We start from the raw sequence: 27,351 nt of genomic DNA, 5'->3' as shown, positions 1-27,351 counted from the left end.
TTTCTTCATACTTTAGTTATTTCTGTGCCAATAACAGTTAGGAGCTGCAGTCACAGACAAGGACAGCCATTGCATTGGATAAACCAACCATCAGAAAGATGGTTCCTTCCTCAGAGACTTTATGATGTAAATTGGATAATCACACTCAGAGATCATGGTTATAGTTGTATGGAGAAAAGAAATTATCCTTCTATCACTCTACTACTATGAACAAACAGGTTTGCCCCATTTTATCAACCTGCAATCCAAGTTAGAAAAAAAGAGAAATCTTCTACTTCTTTGAGAAGTCATCAAATGAAGCAATGTAATTCCTCCCAAGAGCAAGGGAAAAGTAGAGATGAAATTAGGAGTTTATGAGTCATAGCTTGTTCTCACGTCTATTTTGGGAGCACAACATCTGTAGGCCACCCTTTATTCAAGGATATTCAGAACTGAATTATTTGTATTTTTATCGAGAGTAATCTAAGTCCTCGATGAAAAACAATTGAGAGTCTAGGGCAGAATGTGTGTTTGATTCCTCCTATTTCCCACAGTAAAATAAAAATGATAGGTAGAGAGTGTGAGGTTTTTTTGATTGGTTTTGGGTTTTTTCCCCTCTGTCCAGGAAACAGGAATTCTGGTGATATTTCTTTGGTAACAGGAAAATGATATGGAAGATAAGAAGCTTCACAGTCAAATCTCCTAAAAGTTTACAGTAACTCAGTCACCTGTACCAAAGGCATAAAGCTTTAATGGTGATATTGCTCCCTAAAAGATTCAGAACAAAAGGTTCACCGATAATGTCTTGCTAGGATAAACACAATCCCATTGAAACTATATGGACATGAAATTTTTGTCACGATTAATTTGTCTCAATCTGGTACTGGTTGTGGGCTAGACAAACTTCTGTGTACATCAAGGTATTATTTGATACCTTTCTACCTATTTGAAATACTTTGTGATAGAAACTCAATTACTTAAGAATGTGATTATAACAGAGACATGAGGGTATTAGGTAGCTACTTGCTATTCAAATGTAAAAATATTTTCACAGAGCACAAATATTTACAATCAGACATTATTTGTTATACATGGAACAAAAATGAAATGTGAAAAAGCGTACTTATGATATTGTTTCAGAAACAGTCACATACCTGAGTAAATGTTAAACATTGGTTTAACATTTCTAGAAGAAATGAAAACACAAACTTATGCAGCATACTTACAGAGATGGGTTTTCATTTTTAATACATGTTTAAGATCTGATTTTATGTAAATTAATATAGTATCAGTAAGAAATATAGGTTCCTTCTAGTTTTATTCTCTTTTCTTAAGTTCTGCTAAAATGTAAGCATTTATTTTACCTTTTCCCAGATCTCCAAGGGGGTACTTAGTTTTTGGCAAAACACATAATACAATCCACAGACGGTGTGAGAAATGGGGAAAAAATAAAAATGGAAACTTTTGAAACCATTTTTTTGCCTGTTACAAGCCTTCCACTTTTCCAACAGTAATTTTATTACATCTCACATTGCTATACATTCTCCTAATTGATGTAAGCTCTAAATGAACCAGTGCTATTGCAGGAGACCTGGCACTAATAAATGCCAAAAGAACACATTATTTTGATTCCCTAAATGGTAGTAATCATTTTCAATTAGAAAGCAGAAGTGAAAGGATGAAAATTGATGGCCTGTCTCAGCTGCTAGCCTTTACCTGCAGATATCTATTGAAGAACGCACTTAACATTCATCACCAGGAAAAGATTTATTCATTCAATACTCTCAGATACCTTATACAGGCTTTTGGAGCTATTAAAGCAAAAAATTCATTGTCTGTTCTGAAATGGAAGCCCCCCAAACACACAGGGAGCATATTTTTAGTTCCATACATTGTATATTCCTATAGTGACTAGTACAGCAGAGCTGAGACTTGATAGGGTATTGTAAAGCAGTAAACATATTTTGATCCTTCAGTGTCAGTCAGTCTGGGATTGCAAGGAATGACATGGAGCTCTGAAATAATTCAGGAAAAAAATGCATTTGTTTTGTGCTATCCTTCCAAGAGTACATCTCATTGGTTGGTGCAATCACACAGCTTTAACTCTACGAACCATCGCACAATGCTCCCCTGCCTCCTCAGTAGTAGCATACTGACATTACCAGCTACCTCACACATACTCCTGCTCTCATTCAAAGAATGGTTAGATTGAGTTACATGTAACAATTTTTCCTTCTAATTTCTGCATAAAATATTGCAGCTCCCTGCAATGTGGGGATGATGTGGCAGTTGGAGGCCGACTAAGGCACAGCGATCATGAAATAATAGAGTTCTCTACTCTTAGAGAGACCAGGAGAGGGAGCAGCAAAACTGACATCCTGGACTTCCAAAGGGCTGACTTTGTCTTGTTTAGGCACCTCCTTGACAGAATCCCCTGGGAGGTGGTCCTGAAGGGTATAGGGGTCCAGGAAGGCTGGACACTCTTTAAGAAGGAAGTCTTAATGGCACAGGAGCAGGCTGTCCCCAGGTGTTGTAAGAGAAGCCGGCGACAGAGAATGCCACCCTGGCTAAACAGGGAGCTTTGGCTGCAACTCAGGGAGAAGAGAAGAGTTTACGGCCTTTGGAAGAAGCGGCTAGCAACTCACAGTGATTACAAAGATGCTGTGAGGCTATGCAGGGTGGAAATCAGGAGGTCCAAAGCCCAGCTGGAAATTAATCTGGCTTCAGCAATCAAGGATAACAAGAAATGTTTCTATAAGTATGTCAACAGCAAAAGAAAGACCAGGGAGAGCCTCCATCCCCTGCTAGATGCAGGAGGAAACATGGTAACGAGTGATGAGGAAAAGGCTGAGGTGCTTAATGCCTGCTTCGCCTCAGTCTTTAATAACAAGATTAGTTGTACTGAGGGAATCCAGCCTCCTCAGCCAGAAGACAGACACTGGGAGAACGACGCCCCCGCAATCCAGGAGGAGACAGTCAGTGACCTACTGAATCACATAGACACACACGAGTCTATGGGACCGGATGGGATACACCCGAGGGTGCTGAAGGAGCTGGCTGGGGTGCTCTCCAAGCTGTTTTCCATCATTTACCAGCAGTCCTGGCTGACCGGGGAGGTCCCAACAGATTGGAAATTGGCCAATGTGACGCCCATCTATAAGAAGGATCAGAAGAATAATCCGGCAAATTACAGGCCTGTCAGCTTGACTTCGGTGCCCAGGAAGCTGATGGAGCAGCTCATCCTGAGTACCATCATACAACACATGCGGGACAACCAGATGATCAGGCCCAGTCAGCATGGGTTTATGAAAGGTAGGTCCCTCTTGACAAACCTGATCTCCTTCTACGACAGGGCGACCAGCTTATTGGATGAGGGAAAGGCTGTGGATGTTGTTTACCTTGACTTCAGTAAGGCCTTTGACACTGTTTCCCACAGCATTCTCCTGGCAAAACTGGCTGCTCAGGGCTTGGATGGGCACACGCTTTGCTGGGTAAAAAACTGGCTGGATGGCCGGGCCCAAAGAGTTGTGGTGAACGGAGTTAAATCCGGTTGGTGGCCGGTCACGAGTGGTGTCCCCCAGGGCTCAGTTTTGGGGCCACTCCTGTTTAACATCTTTATTGATAATCTAGACAAGGGGATCGAGTGCACCCTCAGTAAGTTTGCAGATGAGACCAAGTTGGGTGGGAGTGTTGATCTGCTCGAGGGTAGGGAGGCTCTGCAGAGAGACCTGGACAGGCTGGAGCGATGGGCTAAGGCCAACTGTAGGAGGTTCAATAAGGCCAAATGCCGGGTGCTGCACTTGGACCACAACAACCCCCAGCAGCGCTACAGGCTTGGGGAGGAGTGGCTGGAGAGCTGCCAGTCAGAGAGGGACCTGGGGGTGTTGATTGACAGCCGGCTGAACATGAGCCAGCAGTGTGCCCAGGTGGCCAAGAAGGCCAGTGGTATCCTGGCTTGCATCAGAAATAGCGTGGCCAGCAGGGACAGGGAAGTGATCTTACCCCTGTACTTGGCACTGGTGAGGCTGCACCTCGATTACTGTGTTCAGTTTTGGGCCCCTCACTACAAAAAGGACATTGAATTACTCGAGCGTGTCCAGAGAAGGGCAACGAAGCTGGTGAAGGGTCTGGAGCACATGTCGTACGAGGAGCAGCTGAGGGAACTGGGGTTGTTTAGTCTGGAGAAGAGGAGGCTGAGGGGAGACCTCATCGCCCTCTACAACTACCTGAAAGGAGGTTGCAGAGAGCTGGGGATGAGTCTCTTTAACCAAGTAACAATTGACAGGACAAGAGGTAATGGCCTCAAGTTGTGCCAGGGAAGGTTTAGACTAGATATTAGGAAGCATTTCTTTACAGAACGGGTTGTTAGGTGTTGGAATGGGCTGCCCAGGGAGGTGGTGGAGTCCCCATCCCTGGAGGTGTTTAAGAGTTGGGTTGACATAGCGCTTAGGGATATGGTGTAGTTGGGAACTGTCAATGTTGGGTTAATGGTTGGACTAGGTGATCTTCAAGGTCTTTTCCAACCTAGATTCTGTGATTCTGTGATTCTGTGAATTATGGAGCATTTAATACAAAATGAAAGATTTAACATGTATTTCTTTCAGTCAGCCAGAATCTTTATAATAGTATTAAAAGTATACATTTACACTTTTGAGGAAACTATAAAAAACGGTGTTTAAAACCTCAGACCATCATCTTGGTGTCTTCTTATGAAATAAAGGGATTAAAACATTGAAATCTTGACTCATTTGAGTTGACTATTAAATTTCTTACTGACTTCAATGCATTTAAAACTTCATCCACAGTTGTTTTTCTGTAGTAAGCTACAATATAATCAATGTATGTATTATTACATCATCATTGCATTTCAGCCTGATGCTCTAAATTAGAGTTGTTAAAGTCTGAGAATCTAAAAAATATTGTGAAAATATTTCACATCCATATTAAGACAATGTTTTAAGTTACAGGTGGATTCTTCCTTCTCCCCTATGTTGCTTCTATTATATAAAAGCACTCCAAACCTTTCATCTTCTTTTGACTGACATGAAGACAAGTGTAAAGTTTCAGATTTCAATGAATAAAAATCCTTATGATCCAAGCTGACAAGAGGAGTTACATTTACTAAATAACAAATTTTAAAAAGAAAAAAGAAGTGAGAAATGGACATTATGAGCAATATCCAGTAGAGTCCTTATGATTTATCCCACCACTGGATCTAGCCCATAGATATGAAGAGCATTATAAAGGAAGTCCAGACTGACTATTCTCCAGAATATGAAGAAAAATTAAAAGAAAACAATGAAGAAGTCCTCCCTTTCCAATCAAAGATTTCTTGCACAGATTTGAGTGTTTCAGAATTCCCACAGTCTCTTCACCATTTTTTAATTTCTCTTCTGGACATTATAATTCCTTAACTGCTAAAAAATTGATATAATTTACGCTTTTGTAAGAGTTTTTATCACTGTTCACAAGGTATAGGCAAATGAAAATACCAAGCAAGCCTAAGCAGCATCTGATTTCAATAAGAGCCTTAATAAGAACCTTGACAGCTGCCAGTAAGCCTTTACAAAATGTAGCTGTAAATGGGCTTTCATGCAAGTTGCTAAGAGCAACTCGTCACTTTCAAATGCAAGCTCAGCTTTACATGTCTTATGGTACGCACTCCAGTTTGTGCTGTGTTGTGGCTTCCAACCTCTTTTAGAGTTCCCTAAATGGCAAACATTAATCAGATTAATTCCTGCAAAAATGAATATTAATTTCATAGGGAAGACAAAGAACAACAATGTGGTCAGGAAGTTCTAAGTCCATACCACAAATTGTCCTGCAAAACTGCCTTCTGGCCCTTAGATAAGCATAAAAGAAAAATTAACTGGATAATTTATTAAAAGTCATTCATTTCTGCAAGATTAGATTTTTGAGAGAAAATGCAGAGCAGGCCAGCACATCCTTGGAAGCATGAGCAACCAGTAACTTTAATTTTCTCCCCTCAGAATTTATACAGGAATTCTGTAGTTGTGAGAACAACTGCAACTCCAGATTTATATAGATTTGCCAGCAACAAAGATGAAATGGAAGGTTTTATAGCAAGAGTCATATTTTTTCCTGAATCAGCAGTTGCTGAAGGATATTTGAACTTCACTTGAACTTTAAAACCACTTACTTTTTTTACCAACTATCATTTTACAGTGACAATTCCTTAATCTCAGGTTATTTCAATAGCTCGTTATGCTTCTTTTATTACCGATTAAGAAAATGACAGTAAGGCAATACTTTCAGGTTTATACTAGATTATCACTGTCATTGAGTTAATTTCTGAATTTTGTAATAGTAACATAAAATCCATGAGTTAAATACAACAAATGAACAATAGGTGCTAGGCTATATTCCAAGCTTTTAATTCACTCAGACTACTTTAGAGGTATCTGTGAAGATGGATTTTGACCCTAACTTTGATCTCTTCTCCCAGACTTTCAGGCAAAAGCTCTACTCAGTACTAATGAATTGAAATGACACTTAAATATAGTTCCAGTCTAAAAAAAAAGTATGAATATGGTCAAGACTTACTTCTTTTAAAGTACAAATTTTCACTATTGCTTGACTGTAAATTCTAAAATAATAATTCCTGGTTTTCTTCAAATCTTTTATAAAAGGAATATTACTAATATAGAATGATTACTGCCCAAGTAAGTATAAAACCACAGAGTTTCAGGGAAGGTATTAGGAATTCACAGAAAAATATAGATAAGTCATCTCAAAGCATGATATCTAAAAAATAAACAACAGTGCAGAAAATTCTTACTTCTCAGTGTTATTACAGAGAAAAAAAATTACTGAATTAATAACTGAATCAATATATACTATTAAAAAAACTGTCACATTTTCATAGTTGCATTTCAATTCATAATATTGTTTTAAATTAATCTAGACAGAGTCACACTTACCGTGAGGTTGCCAGAAATGTTCAAGTTATGACTGCCATCCTTCCACATGTATGCAATACTAGGAAATGTAAACTAAGTAAACTAGAACTGCCTCATAATATGTTAACATTTAGTGCCAATAGGTCACTGATTAATATAAATATTTTAGAGTACCAGTAATGATACTAGGAATTCCAAATATCAAAGCAAAAAATTGGGAATACAGATTCAACATTTCTTTACATAAGATTCAGAAAAAAAGTCATTTATGTTTTATAAAAAAAAAATCTTTTGCATAAACTGATTAACTATGGAATCTCCACAAAATTTACATGGATTATATAAAAAACTCACCTTAATACTAAAATATATCATGAAAATAGCATTTTGACCATCTGTCAACGTGACAATTTACTGACATGTATATATTTTATCATGTTCAGAAATCTTATCAAATAAGCTTTCAATTACATAAAAATACACCTCACAAAAAAGTGTCTAAATGTTTGTGGGTTTCAAATGAGTTACAGAGATTTGAACAAATTATATTATGTTTAATATTTTCACTGTAGTTTATTTGCACGAGCAACCTCATAAAATGTTTTTAAAAAATAGCTTTTCAGTTTGTAAGACTCTAAATGACTTTATCTCATTTTCAAAACTGCATGATAAGCTTATATCAATAGATGCAGCATTTTGTGCATTTGATTCTTCCTTTGGAAGTAGCTAATGTATGAAAGCAGACTTTTTTTAAAGTATCAACATTTGATTGGATTTCTTTCACATATTGTTATAGAAGTCCGCACTGCTGTCTGTCTAAAGTTCAGGTACTCTACCCATATTTGAACAACAATACAAAAGTTGTCTCAAAAAGAGACAGAGTATCTAACTGTTACTCATAATTTCTGAAGATGTTTATCACATCGGGACACTCTTCTTGCACTGCCAAAATACCAGCATCAGTATATCATTTCAAAACCCAAACATATAATTCTTTCACACACAGTAGGGACAAAGTTGTTAAAAGAATGTATTATAAATCTTAGTTAACGCAAAATGTTCTTAAAGAAAGAAAGTATGCTCAATGATGAACAAGCATCAGCTTACTCAATTAATTACAAAAAATCAGTGAATGACCTAAAAATCATATTTTTTTACTTTACTTACATTGTCCTGTAACTTTTTGTTCTGTTTGACTATATAGACTATGATAAAAATTATTTTCTGAGAGCATGCTTTACTAGCTTAGTCAGCTGGGTCAACCCATCAGGCCTGGAGTAAGCAGATTTTGTTGCATTTAGGTAAGAGGAACTCTGTTAAAAGGTTCTTGCTAAATTCCAGTTTTGACAATCACATTTCGACAATGTCCATAATTGCCCTTGACTACAGAATTATATAGAAGTTATCTAAGCTCGTTGGGGTTCAGACGCTATAAAAGTAAGCCATATGAGAGCAGAACAAGATATTAAGTGCATTTGTGATTGTAAGACAATCACAGCAGTACCATGTACTCACTCTATGAAAGGAACATATCTAATGTTAGAAACTCTATGAATGTACACACAGCTTCTGATGACACCACAACTTATGTACTTGTTGCTGCTGATGTTTGAAACAGAAGATGTAGTGACATGACAGCCCAAAACCAATGGGATATGGATGGAGTTTATCAGCTGTATTTGTACAAATACTATTTCTGTGACTTAACAATAGATTTAAAATAAGAGAAAAAGAGAAAAATGGAATGGAAAAAAGCAATGGGATTAACACTTGTGTGTCATTGCTGGGAATTTAGGAATTACACTGAAGTAGAAAATCAGATATGACAACTGACATTAGCTGACAAAATTATTGGCCAACTAAGAAGAGAGGCCAGAGACCAAACTGGCCAGGAAATATTCTGCATGAAGCTTAGAGATGTAGGTGAGACAATGTAGTGAAGTTCGCACTGGCTTCAGCAATGCAAAGGGTCACTATAAGCTAAATTGAGCTTAAAAAAAACCCCTCTCCTTTCTTGTGTAAGCATGAAACTGATTTACTTAGCACACTCCAGTTCCTGGGTCACTCCCATGCATACTAATCTACCTACGGCCTTTTCTACCAGGAGATCACCTTTAAGTTTCCTGTACTAGTGGAATCACATGCACTGGAGGTAGAAGAGGGCTGTCTGGAGGCATGTCTCAATTTAAAATACAGAGTCATTCTGTACAACAATTACACTGGTGAAGATAAAATTCAACATATTGTAGACTATTGTACACTGCCAATATGAAAGAATCTGGCTCATGAGGTCATATACTAACTTATTTGCTTTGATTACCACTGAATAGACTAGACTAGACTAGACTAGGTCATAGAATAGTCACAGAATAGTCATAGAAAAGTCACAGAAACATAGAATGGTTTGGGTTGGAAGGGACCTTAAATATCATGTAGTTCCAACCCCCATGTCATGGGCAGGGAGACCTTCCACCAGACGACGTTACTCAAAGCCCCGTCCAACCTGGCCTTGAACACTTCCAGGGAGGGGGCAGCCACAACTTCTCTGGGCAACCTGTTCCAGTGTCTCACCACCCTCACATTGAAGAATTTCTTCCTTATATCTAATCTAAGTCTTTCCTCTTTCAGTTTAAAGCCATTACCTCTTGTCCTATCACTATACTCCCTGATAAGGAGTCCCTCCCAGCTTTCCTGTAGGCCTCCTTTAAGTACTGGAAGGCTGCAGTAAGGTCTCCCTGGAGCTTTCTCTTCTCTAGGATGAACAACCCCAACTCTTGCAGACTGTCCTCATAAGTAGGTGCTCCAGCTCCCTGATCATCTTCTTGGCCCTACTCAACCCGCTTGAGCAGGTCTATGTCCTTCTTACATTGGGGCCCCCAAAGTTGAACACAGTACTCCGGGTGGGGTCTCACGAGAGCAGAATAGAGCGGGAGAATCACCTCCTCCGACCTGCTGGCCACACTTCTCTTGATGCAGCCCAGGATACAGTTGGCTTTCTGGGCTGCGAGTGCACATTGCTGGCTCATACTCAGTTTTCCATCCACTAATACCTCCAAGTCTTTCTCCACAGGGCTGCTCTCAATCCATTCATGGCCCAGCCTGTATTTGTGCATGGGATTGCCTTGACCCATGTGCAGGACCTTGCACTTGGCCTTGTTGAACTTCATGAACAGAACAGAACAGAACAGAATATAGCTCAGGAGGAAGGGACGTACAAATGGTCAGTCAAATCATTTACAACATACACTGTTTCAGTGCGTTGATGTTTTAACTTGCAAACCAGGCACTCAATGAAGTAAAGAAAGCTGAGGTTCTCAATAGCTTGCACAAGTACTGAGCCTCCTTGCAAACTGAACTGATTTATATTACACTACCTAATATGATCACTTATAGAGAGCTGTAATTGCATGTGGACATTATTTCTACTAAGAGGAAGTCCAGCCTTTTCAGACACGGTACCTAAAATGGATGCTTATTGCCAAAAAGGGAGATAGGTAAGAGAGAGACTATTCTTATCTGCATGATTTGGAATTCTAAGAGGAAGAAATGTGAAATTGCAAGTGGTCTTGGAAATGCTAAGTCAATTTCACAATTCTGAACTCTCAGTGTGTCTCATTTACTACAGTAGATGTTTCTTTTAACTTTGGCTTCCAAAATACTGATTCATATTTCTAGAATTCATCTCAGGTTTTGCCTTTAATAGCTCACACAAGAACATCAAACTCACATTTGAATATGATAATTTTTTGAAGATTGCTTAAGATTTTTTTCTTCAAAATGTATAACATTTTGAATTTAACTGCATTAAAAATTGTGCTAGGGCTTTGGGGCTTTGGTTTTATTCTTTTGTTTGGGCTTTTTTTGAGGGAGGGTGATTTTTCAGATTTAATTTTTACTGTTACACAAGCTATAACAGGGATTCAGCATATTGAAGTCTCACCATGAGACAGACAATTCAGGTCATGTCACTGTAAAACGATAATAAACTTGAAACTCCCTTCTGTACTTTTCCTGCTAACAGAATCCTGAAAAAGGCAGTAAAACAGGGTTTATAGCTAGGTTGGAAAGATGTAACTTCTTCTTAAAGCATATCCACAAAAACTAAGAATGTAGATAATGCAGAGGAATTGAGCAGCTTCTAGACTGATTCAGGTCACTGAAATCATCCCATTTTCTGTAATACTAAAACATTCTTTGGAATAGGATATCTGTTTTGCCTAATCCTCCCACTCTGCTGAATTTCCATTATTTTAGTTAAATAATTCTCTAAATAGTTTGGGAATTTTGAAAATTCAATCAACTGTTGAATAACTTCAACTTATAAAAAGTACTATCGTCCTACAGAGTGTTCAAAGCATGGGGTGGCAGTGGGGAGACAGCAGGATTTAGTACTGTGTGTTACAGTACTGAATTTATCAAGATATGGGAGCACTGCCTTGCTCTGGGACAAGTTAGCAGTTTCCTCTAGCTCCAGCAGTGTCTTCAGTCATCACTGTGGTGAGGTATGAGTAGGAACAGAAACTGCTAAGCTAGGCAGAGGCAGGATCCTCCAAAACCCTGAAGTGCACAATTAATTAAACACAGCATCGCAACACTCCACTTTTTGAATACTGCCCACTACAATAAGTAAAAGGAAAAGCTAAATCTATTTTATTGTCCCAGAAGCATCTTATCCATGGAATATATTTTGATAAATGCAAACTTAAAGGGAAAATATGTCCTTCTAAATAACACCAACAACTCATATTATTGCTGCATGCGTGCTTGGGGGTCTAGCAATCTCAGGAAGAATAATTTCAGTACTTTATTCAGAGGATAGAGAAGGATAATCAAAAAGTTGGGAAGTCTTGGGCCCAGCTGTCTGCTGTTTTCCATGGTGCTACTTGAACACAGAGAGAGAGAGATGAGGTACTTATTCCCAGAGCAGCTCTGCAGACTTCCAAGACAGAGAGGAAATGTGGTTCTTCTGTATTCTGGAGTTACAGATAATTATTGTTCAGTGCACAGTCTAAAGGCTTATATTTTAGCAAGATGCAAGAAGAAAAGATAGAGATGAAGATATTTGTCTCTACCATCCAGTTAAAATGTTTTATAGCCCTCAAGATTACCATGTTACAGCTACTTCAAGTAAAGCCTTTTTTCTGTCTAGGACGCCTGCTTTCTGGTTAACTTGAGGCCAGAATTTTCAGTATCTCAGTTATAGCCAACTGGCAACCAGCCTATAAAAGATGGAGAAACTTTGTCTTTATGGTGCCTCCTAAAACCTGCTTTTAAAATTCAAAGGGTGCAATGTTGTGTGTTAAAACTAGGTCTTTTCAAATCATAAAAGACTTTTACTAAGTTATAAGATGATCACAGATTCCATTAAATATAACTAAAATTATATCTGAAGGCAGTAAAAGAAACCCATATAGTTTATATTCTATTACCTTGACAAATATTCCATGGCTGTATAGATATTGCTTGAGGCCAAACTCAGTGAAGGATACTCAGGTAAACTAAGTGGTCCCCAACAATTTTCATTTTCCCTTGTCTATGAAGGTGCATTTCCAAAATCCAGGCTTTCTCAAACATATGTAATCATCGTTACTGATTTGTTCCCAGGATCTCAAACTGTGATTTGTTCCCACAGTTTAAACCTCAGGAAGCTGATGCTAGCAATAGCAGCAGCAGTTGCCTCTTGCGGAGAGCACTGTGAGGGTTATCATGTCCCCAGGGGATGTCTGAGGGGGTTTCTGGGTTCCCAGCACCCTTGGGCTGCTGATTGGGAAGGTACCAGCCAGCAAGAGACAGGTCTTGCAAGAGGGGCGGGCAAGAGTGAGACAGTGACAGTGAACCCTGGGGCCAGTTCAAACTACAGGAAGCCACATATAACCAGCCAGTGGGGAATGCCAGCTACCAGGAGCACTGTGAACAGGCTGTACAAACAGGGACAGCATTGGCTGGGAGCAGCACTGGCAGTTTGTGTGGCAGCTCGTGAAGGCAGGGTGTGCAGGTAGTGCTGCCAACTCTGCCAGTGAGAGGGCTGCTGCCTGCTCTGCAGGATTCATCTGACCAAGTGAGGCAAGAGCCTCTTTGCCAACAAGCTGGCCAGACTTATAGGGAGAGCTTTCAAGTAGATTTAGCAGGTGAGGGGGATGGAGTCTGGTGTAACAGAGAAGAGCTGGGGGCTGCTGATATATTAGGAACCAACAGAGAAACACCTATGAAATATCCCAAAGGAATTAGGGCATTTTCCTCTAAAAATGTGACATAGTTGATAGCCCAGATGAAGTGTCTCTATACCAACGCATGCAGCATGAGTAACAACAGAAGGAGATGGAAGCCACTGTGCAGCTAGAAAGCTACAATCTAATCACTGTCACTGAAAACTGGTGGGACAAATCACATGGCTGGAGCACTGCAATCAATGGCTATAAACTATTCGGAAGGGACAGGCAAGGAACAAGAGGTGGTGGTGAGGGGTTACCCTCTATATAAAAAAATGGATTGACTGCACACATCTTTGAAAAACAGCAATGAACAGGTTGAGAGCTTATGGGTGAAAATTAGAGGCCAAGTCAACAAAGGAAACCTCAGGGCTGGTGTTTACTGCAGGCCACCCAGTCAAGGGGAAGATGTCGATGAAGCGTTCTTACTTCAATACAGGAAGCATCATTCTCGAAGGCTCTGATCCTGCTGGGGAGTTTTAATCACCCTGACATCTGCTGGAAAAGCAGCACAGCACAGCAAGCTGTAAGCTGTCCAGGAGACTGTCAAGAGCAGGTGATAGACAGCCCAACCAGAGGAGATGCATTACTGGACTTGTTGCTCATCAATCAGATAAACTAATAAGAGCCGTCAAGACTGGTGGCAGTCTGGGCTGCAGTCATATCTTGGTGGAATTCACAATCTTGAGGGATAAAGCCCAGGTGAAGAGTAGGGTCAGGATGCTGACTTTTAGGAGAGCAAACTTTCAGTTGTTTAAGGAATTAGTAGATGGGAGCCCTTGGGAAACTACCCTCAGGGATAAAGGAGCAGAAAAGAGCTGGCAGCTCTTTAAGGTTCATTTTACTTAGTGCAAGAGCTCTTGATTCCCATGTGTAAAAAATCAGGCAAGGAAGGCAGGAGATTGTCATGGCTCAATAAGGATCTCCTGGACAAACTAAAGTGTAAGAAGCAAATGCACAGGCAGTGGAATCAGGGACATGTACCCTGGGAAGAACATAAGGATACTGCCAGGTGTGTAGGAATGGGATCAGAAAAGCTAATGCGCAGTTGGAACTGAATTTGGCAAGGAATATGAAGAATGAAAAGAAGGATTTCTACAGGTACATTGCTCAGAAAAGGAAGATGTACTCCCTCAATAAATAAGACAGGAGAACTAGTGAAAACCGACATGGAGAAGGCCGAGATACTCAACAATTTTTTTCCCTTCAGTTTTCATTGGTAATCTCTCTTTCCACATCTGTCAAATCCCTGAACCTCAAGGCAGAAATTGGGGGAATGAAGTCCTTCCTATTGCAGGAGAAGATCAGGTTTGAGACCACCTGAGGAACCTGAAGAATCACAAGTCCATGGGACCCAATAAGATGCATCCCAACTTCTTAAGGGAAATAGTAAGATCATGGAACAGGACCTCATGGAAGTTATACTGAAGCATGTGGAAAACAAGAGAGGTGATTAGAGACATCAACATGGCTTCATTAAGGGCAAATTGTGCCTGGCTCATCTGGTGGTCTTTGATGAAGTGACTGCATCAGTAGACAAGGAAAGAGCGATTGATGTTAGCTGCCCGGATGTTTTTAAGGCATTTGATACAGTCCCCTATAACATTCTTTCCACTAAATTGCAGAGATTAGTTTGATGGATGGACTGTTAGATGGATAAGGAACTGGCTGGATGGCCACATCCTCAAGAGTTACTGTCAATGGCTCAATGTCCAAGTGGAAACCAGTAACTAGTGGCATCCCTCAAAGGTCCATACTATTTAATACTATTTAAAATCTTCATTACTGACACAGCTGGATTGAGTGCACACTCAGCAAGTCTGAACAACACAAAGATAAGTAGTGCACTTGATGTGCTAGAGGGAAAGGATGCCATCAAGAGGGACCTGGACAGCCTTGAGGAGTTTAGCAAAGGCAAGTGCAAGGTCCTGCACCTGCCTGGTGGATTGAGAGAGCCCCGCGGAGAAGGGCTTGGGGATATGGGTGGATAAAAGAATTGGACATGAGCCAGCAATGTGCACTCACAGCTCAGAAAGCCCACTGTATCCTGGGCTGCATCAAGAGAAGTGTAGCCAGCAGGTCCAGGGAGGTGATTCTGCCCCTCTGCTCTGGTGAGACCTCATCTGGAGTACAGCATCCAGTTCTGCGGTCCCCAGTACAAGGAAGACATGGACCTGTTAGAGTGAGTTCAGACAAGGGTCACAAAAAGGATCAGAAGTCAGGAACACCTCTATTATGAAGAAAGGCTGAGTTGGGGTTGTTCACTGGGGAAGAGAAAGGTTCTGGGAGACCTTATTATGACCTTTCAATATATGAAGGGGACTTATAAGAAAGATGGAGAGAGACTTTTTACCAAGGCCTGTAGTGACAGGACAAGGGGTAATGGTTTTAAACTGAAAGAGGGTGGATTTAGATTGTATAGAAGGAAGCAATTGTTTATGATGAGGGTGGTGAGACACTGGAACAGGTTGCCCAGAGAGTTTGTGGCTGCCCCCTCCCTGGAAGTGTTCAAGGCCAGGTTGGACGGGGCTTTGAGCAACCTGGTCTAGTGGAAGGTGTCCCTGCCCATGGTGGGGGCGCTGGAAATAGATGATCTTTAAGGTCCCTTCCAACCCAAACCATTCTATGATTCTATGATTTGTCTGGCTAATACCATCCAGTGATTATCTATGCAGTCCTAATAGATTTTCTATCTACTGCTGTTCATGATACCATATAGACTGAAAGGAAAATAATTTCATGTGCTTCAGGAACAGAAATAACATGTATGGTATGTATAACATCCAGTATTCAGGTCCATTCAAGTGATAATTTTCCAGAGGAAGGAAAGATAGATAGATAGATAGATAGATAGATAGATAGATAGATAGATATAAAAATGGTCTTCAGTAACTCATTATTGTGATCAATTCAATGCATATTCTTCCATCACAGGATGTGATAACAGAGATAGAATTACACATCTCTGGCATTAAAATTAGGTTTCTATGCATACTCTTAGGTATAAACTTACAAATCAAATGCAACTGAAACACATCAGATTTACAGAAATAAATATATCTTTCAAAAAGAAGGTAATCCAAACTAGAAGAAATGGATACGAATATTGTCAGTCTTCAAACTGTATGTCATAATAATTATACTCCTTTTTTAACTTTCAAGAATAATCATGTTTGTTTTCCATATGGTTGTTTACCTGAAGAAATTCGTGTTCTCTCTTTCATTTTTTTTACTTATGAAGCAAGTCAAAAATACACTTTGTTTGACAACAACGATTCTTTTTTTTTAAAAGAGTCTTGAGTTCTTTACGTATAATTTTACTTTCCTTTTTTTGGGGTGTTTCTGAGTACCAAGATTGCATGCATAAACATACCAAAATATCTTTTTATATTCCTGGATTTCTGCTTAAATCTGACTCTGTCATAGAAAAAAATGCTCTTCTGTATTTAAAGAAGAGTCAAAATCAGGGACAAGAAAAAATTTCTCAGTACTCTGATGAGCTAGAACATTGCTGGAACACATTAACCCCATTAATAGATAACTCAGCAAAAGAAGTTTCCTGTGTTCCAGAATAGTACATGCCAAGAATATAGATCAGCTTTGCTATCAAGGAAAACAAGATTAAAAATCTTTGTAAAAGGCATTCTAAATTGAAAACCACACAAACAAAATTACTGTACCTTACCTTGTGTATTTAAAATACTGTAAATATGAGCATTTGAGCAGTCTATATGCTATTCTATACAAAATATTTGTTTTTTCATTCAGGTAAAAATTATTTCTAATCTCTGCTACTATGAGCAAACTTTTAGCTTAGTTTTCTATGGAAAAGTAGAACTTCAATAACTGAACCTTCATTTCAAGAAAAGCCTGGTACATGCAAACATCCAGGAGCTGGAATCACAGAGAAGACAGAAAAGATTTTTGGTCTGTTGTCATGGATCTAAGGTTTTTTTCTTATTCAATCTAATGCTGACAGAGGAATATTCATAATGTCAATAAGATGCAGCTCTTGTTCTGTTTGAAAGACATAAGTATTAATTTCTCTCAATATTATAGTTCATGGTTACGGAGTTCCTTATATTTAGGAAGATAATTTTACATTAGTCCTTGAAATCCCTTGACTTCATTTAGCTGCAACATAAATTCCATCAGTGTATATAGCCTGTTTTTTCTGTATTACCTCTAGATCTTCTGCCCTAAAAAATATTTTGCACATGTAAATAGTAAATGCAGATAAATAGTAACATTTTCCCTCTTCCTACCATTACCAACTGCTTTGAAACTGGTGAGTACTCATTCTTCATTATTTTTTTTTTTACATGGAATTGAGAAGATTTTAATAAGAAAAAGATACAAGTTCTCAAAACTTGTTAAATCACTGAGCCAAGAGCAAATATCATCTGATGACAAATTTAACATAAACCAGCAATAACATCATTATAAATATCCAGTCATTTTTGTCTAAAGGTGAAGGCAGCTGTCAAAAAGAATGTAGTCTAGCCCAGTTTCCATAAAATATTGAACAGAATTCAGAATCCACCAGTAAGAATGTTCTGTTTTAAAAACAAAACTAGCCCAAGGATCTATGATCAATCAGTAGATAAATTAAGCAATCAAATATTTCTATGTTATTGGTGATGAAGAAAAGAGTCACTTACCTAAAACCCCCAGCCTGTAATTGAGAGTGACAACAATGACATTTCCATAACTTGCGAGAATGCTGCCATCAATCATATTGCCAGTACCCTCCATGTAAGATCCACCATGGATGTAGACCATAACGGGTTTCTTGCTGTTCTGATCATGAATGTCTGAAAAAATTCAAGTAAGGAAAACATAATAAAGTAATAAAAAATAAGAAAATACGATATTAACATTTTGTAATGATGCTAAAAATGTTCTTATTTATTTCCTATGTTTTCAATATCATCACCACTTTAATCAGCTAGCTTACACAGTTCAGGATCATCCTGCAAGCCTGATATTTATAGTTTGAATATTTCTGTTGGTTACTTCAAAAACAATTTCCTCTGAAATGTTTTCAGAACACCTGTAATGCCTCCAATATTACAAGGAATTTAATTTGAATATAAAGATCTAAAAGCCTAAAGAGAAAAATCACATTATGAAATAATCTTGTCATTTTTTAGACTATTCTGACTCAAGTAGATGCCAATTTAGTAATATCTGTACATCTAATAATAAAATTACAATAATGATCCATACTTTCCCATTCCTCACTGAGACATAATTGTTGAAATTATATTCCAAATAGTTCAGTAAGAGATAATATCACAAAATCAAATTGTTCTGGTAGAAATAAACATAGTAAACTATTCCATTTTTCAAATAGCCTAGGAGTTAACAAACAAAGAGAATTTATGTGAATTCACAGCCCAGATGTTTTGCATTTAAATCAAATGATGTCTTTTGTATTGTACTTTTCCTTGTCATGCTAGCTAAGCCTTAAAGAACAGCTTTAACTTAATGCACCTTAATGGTATGGCTGATCTGTTTGTACACTCAGAAAAGCTCTTGACTGCTTTCAAACAGGTAAACAGCGGGGTCTTTATTTCTAAAAGAAAGCTAAATGAGATTGATAGTAATATGTTCATCGTTCAGAGTGAGTTATAAAGATGCACTTGTGGTGTACTGAAAGGTGACAGGCTGATGTCAACTTGCTTCTCTCCCATATGCACTAATCAATGATTTGGGGTATATTTAGGACTGGATTCATCTCTCTTCCTCTGATAACCGAAAAGTTATGCTCCTGATCCCAGAGATGGTTCAGACTACCTAAATGAGGAATTTATGCCATCTAAAGAAACAGTGGTAACAGGGGCTAAGCTCCTTTAAAAAGCAGAGGGCAATTCAGTGAGCTGCCATTAGATATACACACCTTTTACAAATAATTCAGTGTATCTGCACATGGAATAGGAGCACTTTTTTCAATCATATAGTACAACATACAAGGGAAAGCAGAATCTCTGACCGTTCAATCAGGATTTAAAAAAGCCAATAAAACAGTGTTCTCTTTTGGGTAGGACAGTCATACATTGAACAGTGGAAAGGGGAAGTTCAGGAAGAAAAAGCTGAGCTAAATACCTGGAGGTAGGGAACCTGGGTTTGAAAGCCTTCCAAAACTCTTCCCTCTCCTCAGGTTTGTTAGGAAATACTCTAAGATACCAAAAATGTGATCAGCAATGAGGTACCACATATATAATATTTTATGTATGTGGAACTAATATGAGCATATTTAAAGGTAAATTTTGACTGGTCATATTCCTATGGCCCATTTTTACTTTACTCGTATGTATGCACTACCCTAAGTATCAGAAACTGTCAGCTGAGCACCAGGAACATATGTTCAGGCTCCACTGTACACCTGTCTAATTGTCAGAGTTTAAGGCTTGTCACGGAATCTGCCTTCTTTACATAAAAAGTTACATACTTTACATGTTGTATTTTATGTGTTGTACTTGAGCAGCAGAAGAAAAGTTTTTGTGATAAGATCTTGTTAAATGTTGTGACTATAAGAGTTATGCAGCCATTAAACAGATCATATAAAGCAATGAGGTGCATTCTAGTGGGTATATTTTTTTTTATTCTCAGCATTATCAGAAAAGTACGCGAAAGTGTTTCTTCTGTGAAGGCACAGATAAGCCCTCAAAAAATGAAAGCAACAACTATTTAACACAATTATTTGTGTTACTGAATTATCTTTCCCTTCTCTCCCCAAAGTCTCATGGCATGATTTGTTGTATTTAATTTTTCCTTATTACATAGCTCTACCTCAGGGTTGAAACTTTCACTGCTGAAGTCAATGGGAGGTTTCCTCTTCCCCTTCAATGGGAACATGATTAGCTTAAACATAAAGGAAATTAGCTCCATGCTTTATGTACTTAGATCTAAAGTGGATGCCCCTGTTGATCATGAAACCCTAACATTTTGTAATTTTTTAAGAAGTCTGAATAAGAATGTATTCATAATCCAATATCTATTTTAAGTTTTAAAGCAATTTTGGTTTTGCTTGTTAATGATCTTTTGCTTTAAAATTCACTACAGAATTTGTTATAAGAAGGATGATATAATTTTAAAAAGTATATGTTGCACAGAAATAGGAAGGTGATATTCAGGAAATAACAGAGTAATTTTGAAGTATTCTGCACAACATTTTTGTATCATAAGAAATAGTGTAGTTCAGCAACAAAGGGGGTACAGTAGAGAGTAACCAGTGTGAAACAAAGACCAGAGATTTTTATTACAGTATTTTATATATGGATAGAGGAGCTACAATTGAGCTGAACTTCCATGAAAAGAGGAGTGTCCTCACTGCAGTATGTGTGATTCTAAGGGGAACAGAGAGGACAAATGTTTCACAGTTATTTGAAATGATGTCAGATAGAAGGAAACAGGAAAAAAGACACGGAATAACACTTCAGATTGGCCAAGCATTAGAGGATTAGGAAACACATTGCTCCAAAACCAGACCAACAAACTACGCAAGGTTGTTATCTTCTCAATTAATTTGAAAATATTTTTTAAAATTTGATAAATAATGAAATAAAATAAACTGTCAGTGTAGCTTTAAAGAAAAGGAGGGGTGAGAATAGAGGAAGATTTCATGACTTCTTTCTATTTTGGTGCATCCTAAAGAGCTTTGTTGTGCCAAAACAAGAAAAAAGTATTCCCTTGTACAACTTTTTTGGGGTACTTCACTGTGAACTTTAACATTTCCTTTCAGGGAATCCAATCCAACTCTGAAAGAAGTCAATGAAAATGATTGTCATTGATTTCAGTGGGAATGTATCTCAGAGGCTAGCTGATTACAGGAAAAAACAATAAAGCAACATCAACAGCTTCTTTTATTTTTGTGTCCTGAAATAAACCACATACTGTCAGGAAAAAAAAAAAAAACAACAAAAAAACTAAATAAAAATAGCAAAGACAAAGCACAGTTCAACTGCATCAATGTACAGCATGTGCACTGGGGAAGCAGTGAAAGTGAAAGGAAGGATATATGTGAGTTTTTTCATGAATTTCAAACAGGTGAATTTACAAAATGTGTAGGAGGGAAAAGAGCACATGCATGTTTTTAAATTCCATTTTTTCAACCTAAGAAAGAATAGGGGGAAAAAGTATGTGATTTCAAATAATATTTATGTTACTCACTTCACACATATTTAGGAATAACTTTTACACTTACGTCACAGAGGAACTACAGTCATCTATATGCTAATTTGGATTTTAAAAAGAAAAACAATGAAAGTAATTTCTAAAGAAGAAAATAAAGAAGTACACTGAAGTGTGCTTCTGCAAATAAGGGACTAAAAATCATGTTGAAATAACAGCAATAACAATAACAATAATTATTATAATAAAAATTTAAAAGTTTATGTTCATGCATCAGGGTCGAGCTTTGAAAAAACAAAAAATACCTTCATCTTCACCACGATCATTACTGGTTATATCATCTGCGCTTTTCTTTGTGTTGGCTCCTGGGATCATAGTGAGGAGGAGAATAAAGGGAAAAAAGAGAATTCAAAAACAGCAGGTTCTCAAAAATAAAAAAAAACACTAGTACAAAAAAAATGTAACAAAAATGTCAAAATCTGTTACATTTGAAAGCGAAAAACAAAAAAGATGCAAACTGCACATAAACATAAAATGTCAAGAACAAATTGAAAATATTTGAAAAAACGTATCGTATTCTGTGACAATGCAGTTACTTCAGTTAAAAGTGATTTCTGCAAAAACAAAATTAATGTGCTATTAAAAAAGAATAATATAAACCAAAAAAGTATATTGAAAAATTTACCAAATTATTGTTGCTACAGAAGAAATGCAATTTATTTAATTGTGTTCTGTAACCTTGAAGAAATAATGCCTTCAGTCACTATCTTCAATGACTTAACATTTTCTTCATCCTCATTAGGATTTATTAAGAATTAGCCACGACCTAAATTTTAGATGCAACCAATGCAAATAAAATTATCACTGAGTCTTATACAACTTAAATAGACCAAGACAAACCATAAAGATCTCCTTAAAATTTAATCTGCTTCCCATTTGAGCAAAAAGTTATTTAAAACAACAGTCTGTAAACAAAGGTGAAACAGAGTTGAGTCATTCCCAGACATGAAGTTGGTCCAAAAGTAGCCTTGGTTCATATTATACCACATTTCATGCTCTTTAGAAAAACCTGGAAATTAACTGAAAACAGTTACTTACCATGATAAAGGGCTTGCACTTATTTATTAGAAGATTTAGTAAAGAATACATTTTAATTTGTATTCAGTATGCTTTCTCAAAATACTTTTGAGGTGTATACATACACACACATACAGACACACACACATGTCCATACATGCCATAGCCTGTGCTTACAGGAGTAAGAGGAAATAAACATAGTTTCCCCCTACTCTCTCCTTGGGCAATACTTCTGCTTTGTGACTAAAAAAAAATGACATTAAGGTATCCTTGCACCTAACATTTCATTATACTGTGCTTACTCCTGTAGCAAGTAGCCCTCTCTAATGTAAAAGGTTACTCGATAAAGAGCGAAAGGTCAATAGGAAACTCAATTTATAACTGAGTTTAGAAATTAAATATGGCTACTAAACAAATAAAATGGTCTTAAGTCACCACTCTAACCTTTTTTTTTTCCTGAATTGTCTTTATTCAGAAGTGTGTTTTCAGGACATACTGAAAAAGAACACTATACTTTATTAACTTGTTTATGTATAAGTTTGTGCATGAAGTCTGAATATGATCATATTTAGCTAAAATAACTATTTTATTACTTCCTTTCATTCTACTATTTAAAATGTCTTTATATTCCTCAAAATTCAAGGTTTCAAGTAAATCTCAGTCCATGACTGTAAGTAAGACAGACTGTGGTTAACTGTTACTAAAGTACTTAAGATCTGTTAATATATACAATTTGGGGTTCTGTGCACTCATCTGCTTGTCTATGGGATACAGACAGAATACAGATTTTCTATAGAAAATTTCTAGAAACACTGCTGTTATAAATGCAGTGATGGTGATTAGTGAGTCAAAATGTGAAAAGCAGTGGCTGAAACTCCATCTCCACACAAAGGCTGCATCTTCAGTGCAGTTGTACACAAGTTATTGTGTAGGTAGTACATGAGTGCATTCAATTATATGTATTCAGTACACAATTAACTAGGTAAAATATCACTGTCAATGAAATATAGATGTTCTCTGATCTATCAATTTCTTTGAGAAATGTTAGATACAGGCTCTAAATCTCAGTCACCATCCAAGTTTTGCCCTTTTTTAAAAGTTGCTTTTCCAAATTAGTTTTAGCCCAATGAAGGTTGAATCCTTTCTCAAGTGCTACCCAAATAAAATTAATTTTGTATTTAGATAAACCAAATACTCCACTATAAAGTGCCCTTCATGTACAATAATTATTCACAGGCAATACACCTAGACACAAGTCTAAAAGCACATAACAGAAGAAATTTTGATCTTATTTCCCCCAGTGAAGTTGTCTTCTAATTGTGTGATAAAAAAAAATATGATCATAGTATGCCAAATAAAAAAAAACAACTACCACATATCATTCCTATGAATTAAAAAATAACAAAATCAATGTGAACCCATATATATAGTGCCTGGGAACAGAAACTGTATGTGCAGTTATTTAGACTGTAATCCATATTTAAAGCACTTTGAGTGAAAGAAGTAGATGTGTCCCAAAACGTTTTAGTTCAGCTAATATCCCCCCCAGATCATCAATGTGTATATATATATATATATATATATATCAGTAACATATTGCAAGGATTTTCTCTCTAATGTGCTTCCTGAAGTGACTCTGGTTCAATATACTTCAGAAATAAAAACACAAGTGTGATGAGAATTTAGAAAATGTCACCACACCATGCTAGTAGATGTGACACAAATATCATGTAACACAGGTATGTGACATAAGGTTATCTGCAATATTTGAAACAGTCTTTATTTCTTTTTGCATGCTTCACAGCTTGAAGAAATCATGGAGCAACCAATTTTCAGAACAACTTAATATAATTCTGAAATGTATTTAATTACAATGTGAGTGGGAATGCTGTTTCTCCTACATGTTGTGGAACAATCTTTCGTTTGTCTATTGGTAACTGAACCATTGCTGAGTACAGAGGGATGATCACTTCCCTAGTCCTGCTGACCACACTGTTCCTGATACAAGACATGTGGGTAACAATGTTGGTACGCAACTGTTTGAGGAGAACAGAAGTGTCACTGTTGGAGTTATTGCAGTAGCGCCAAAAACACTTAAGATACTCAGGAGCATTATTTAGAAAAATTGTATTGATCTTTTGAAAATATAAGCTTCCAGAAACATATTATCTCACACAGAGTGGGAAAATTGGAATTTTCCAAATATATCTGGGTTTTTTTGTTAAAAATATTGATTCATTTGTCCTGAAACTTCTATAAGAAGATGGTATTCCCTGTCACAAGAAAAAAAAAAAAAGTCTTGCTATCCCTCTAGGGTTAGTTTAAGGTTGTACTTCAAATTGTTAATCTAGGAGACAGAATGGGAGTGTGACTCAGAATCTCCCATGGCTCAGGAGAATTCCCAACCTGCACCAATGGCTTGTCCCACAGACCAGTGCTTCCCTCTGCTTTCGGGCTTCTTTTAGGGCTGTTCAGGGTTGGGGCATTTTTCTTCCCCATGTATATAAAAATCACAGGACCACCAATTTTAGCCTTGGATTCCCATGCACCAAGCAAACATCATCACTGTGTTACATGATTGGCCCTTCTGCAGTCTAAGAAGTGTTTACTCATTCATCCCACGTGAAACATAGATGGTAAATCTTAACAGCAATCCTGGAACCAGCAGTAGAGCAGAGAGCAGGGCAGATAGCAGGGGTGATCTAGCACATTAAAGACTGAATTCTATGAGTTTCTCTATTGACCAACCTAGGGTTTGACTGGAGTTCTTGGTTTGCAGGGTTTGTGTTTCACTTTTCATGCTGATGAAAAGTACCATAGAAAAATATTTCAAAATATTAATAGGATGGGAAATTATTTTCAAAATGGTCGGGGCCAGGAACTATTTGATTATATATATTAAATATGCTGTAGATATCATAGCTCTACTGAAGATTACATTTGCATAAAAGTACATGGTTTAGAAAGTTAATAGGCCTTACTATTAATGACAACTAGAAAAAGATGTGACTTCATAACATATCTATTAAATGCCAGGTGACCTCTTTTCATTTGTCCTACAATTCCATTCATTGCTGAGTGAAAAAGCCATGGTGCAATTCTTTACTCAACTGTGTCAAACCTCTTTTGTAAAGGATTTTTGCTTGCCAGAAAATGTTTCTTTTTCCTTTTTTTAAAGATATAGTGTGATAGTACAGATACAGAATAACACTGGCATATATGTGCCAATTCCAAACTAGTGCCAGTCAACATAGCCATAATAAAGCAGGGTTTCATGTGGGCTACTTTATTCTTCTCTAAAAAGCTTTATGTGCAATGCAGTTGTAAACTTTAACTCAGTAAGCGTCTCTAAAAGTTTTTCATTCTGAAACACTGACCCATGTGCTAATAAACTTTTAACAAATACTTCATTTCATTTATCTATGGATGTAAAGTCACCTTGTATTCCCAGATTCATTCTTGATGCCATGCATACATCTATCACAAATGAAGAAGTCACCCCAATGTAAGCACATCCTCTCGCTCGCATTTCCTTTGATAATGAATAAAAATCTCATTCAGAAACAGATTTTCTAGGGTTGCAAGTCTTCCCAGATGTATTTACAATTTATGCTACATCTTCCACCATTCAGATAATATGTATCATACATATGTAATGTAGTCAGGTCCCATGCATGCAGTTTACCAGTGCTTGCATTTTAGGTATCTATTCTGAAGCCTCTTAACGGCAGCAAAAACTTATCAACTACTGCTTAAGCTGATGCCGTTTCTTTGCATTTTATATGTAATTGCCCCATCTGTCACACAGTATACCTTTTGACCCCATTTAATTTCGGGAAAGCACTCAGTTTTCAGAAATCACACAGCACATTATTAGTTGTATGACCTTCCAGTTTCACATTGAGCATGCTCAACCTTCTGGAAACTTCTAGCTCAAACCAGATTAATACAGGATTTAATAGTCATTCTCTCAGTGATACGTCCTATCTATACAGCCATTTCACTAGATCTCTAAAGCTCTTGGTTTCCCATCCCATGAGAACTCTTATAATTTTACAATCAGCTCAAGTCAACAGTTTATTACAGTCTTGAGGGAGCATTAGGAAGCAGAACTGTACTTTCCTTTCTGCATTTCTCCCAAGACTGAGGGGTTAGCTTTACTTTGGGTCTCATTTAGTGCACAAGCCTTAAGTAATTTCAGTTCCAAAAAGAGGAGTCTATCAGTGGGGGAGTTTGCCTGTCATAACACTGTACCTGGATCACGGCTATGGCCAAGGCTCTCCAGCTACCTTTATAGCTGTACCAAGAAGTTCTTATTTGGCAGCTGAAGAAAGATCAAAAAAGGCATCTGGGATTTCAAATAAAAGCGGAGGAAAATGTTTATTGAGAATTACAGCTTGTCACTGTGTCTTAGAAGTTGACTGTGGATCACGTACATTAGGAGAGATCACAAAGAAAGGCAACATATCTATATACCTGTACTTTTAGAAGCCTGTTAATTTGAATTAGAGAAAGATAAATGTATGCATATTGTCTAGATTTAAGTCACCATTATTTCTTAATCATTTACTGAATACTGGCAAGTGTGTGTAATTGCCTTCCATCTCTCTCCTAAATAATATGAAGACTTAGATTCCTGCTGTTCTAAGTAGTTTTCAATGTGGAAGCCAATGAAAGCTCAGAATTTTACTTAAATCTGCCTGAATTAGATTTGTTTCATTTTGGTTTAATTCCTATATTATCACTGAATAGCAGAAGACACATGATTACAGTGGCCATTATTCTAATACCATTAGCAACAACAACAAAACCATTTGGGTTGCAACTGCCAGCTCTGTATAGCAGCAATATTTAACTAAGAAACATGTAACATAATTGAATTTGTGTTCATAATGACTCCAGCTGCAACACACACACAAAAAAATCACTAAAATTCTAGACCACAGCATATGTGTAGATGCTGCTATATAGTCAGAAAATGTTTCTTTTCAAGAAAAGAGAATTAAATGATAACTTTGTGTCATATTTGA

At 37.4% G+C, this 27,351-nt stretch overlaps 1 protein-coding gene across 4 annotated transcripts in view; it reads right to left on the bottom strand.

Annotated features, from left to right (window-relative positions):
• The window catches only part of NLGN4X (neuroligin 4 X-linked), a 203,172-nt gene that overhangs the window by 73,410 nt on the left and 102,411 nt on the right, over positions 1-27,351 (bottom strand). For 2 of the 4 annotated variants that reach the window (XM_074814896.1, XM_074814897.1), the window contains 2 exons: positions 21,550-21,609; positions 17,770-17,922 (listed from right to left, as the gene is read on the bottom strand). The exons of 1 other annotated variant lie outside the window; for it this stretch is intronic. In XM_074814896.1, coding sequence (XP_074670997.1) covers positions 17,770-17,922; positions 21,550-21,609 — 213 coding nt within the window. The remainder of the gene's footprint in view (positions 1-17,769; positions 17,923-21,549; positions 21,610-27,351) is intronic. One more of the 4 variants, XM_074814898.1, reaches the window with a different exon arrangement.

The sequence above is a fragment of the Strix aluco genome, chromosome 2 (assembly GCF_031877795.1).
Source record: "Strix aluco isolate bStrAlu1 chromosome 2, bStrAlu1.hap1, whole genome shotgun sequence".
Classification (NCBI taxonomy): Eukaryota; Metazoa; Chordata; class Aves; order Strigiformes; family Strigidae; genus Strix; species Strix aluco.
The sequence above is the reverse complement of the archived record's forward strand: the minus strand, read 5'-3'. Positions and strand labels throughout refer to the sequence as shown.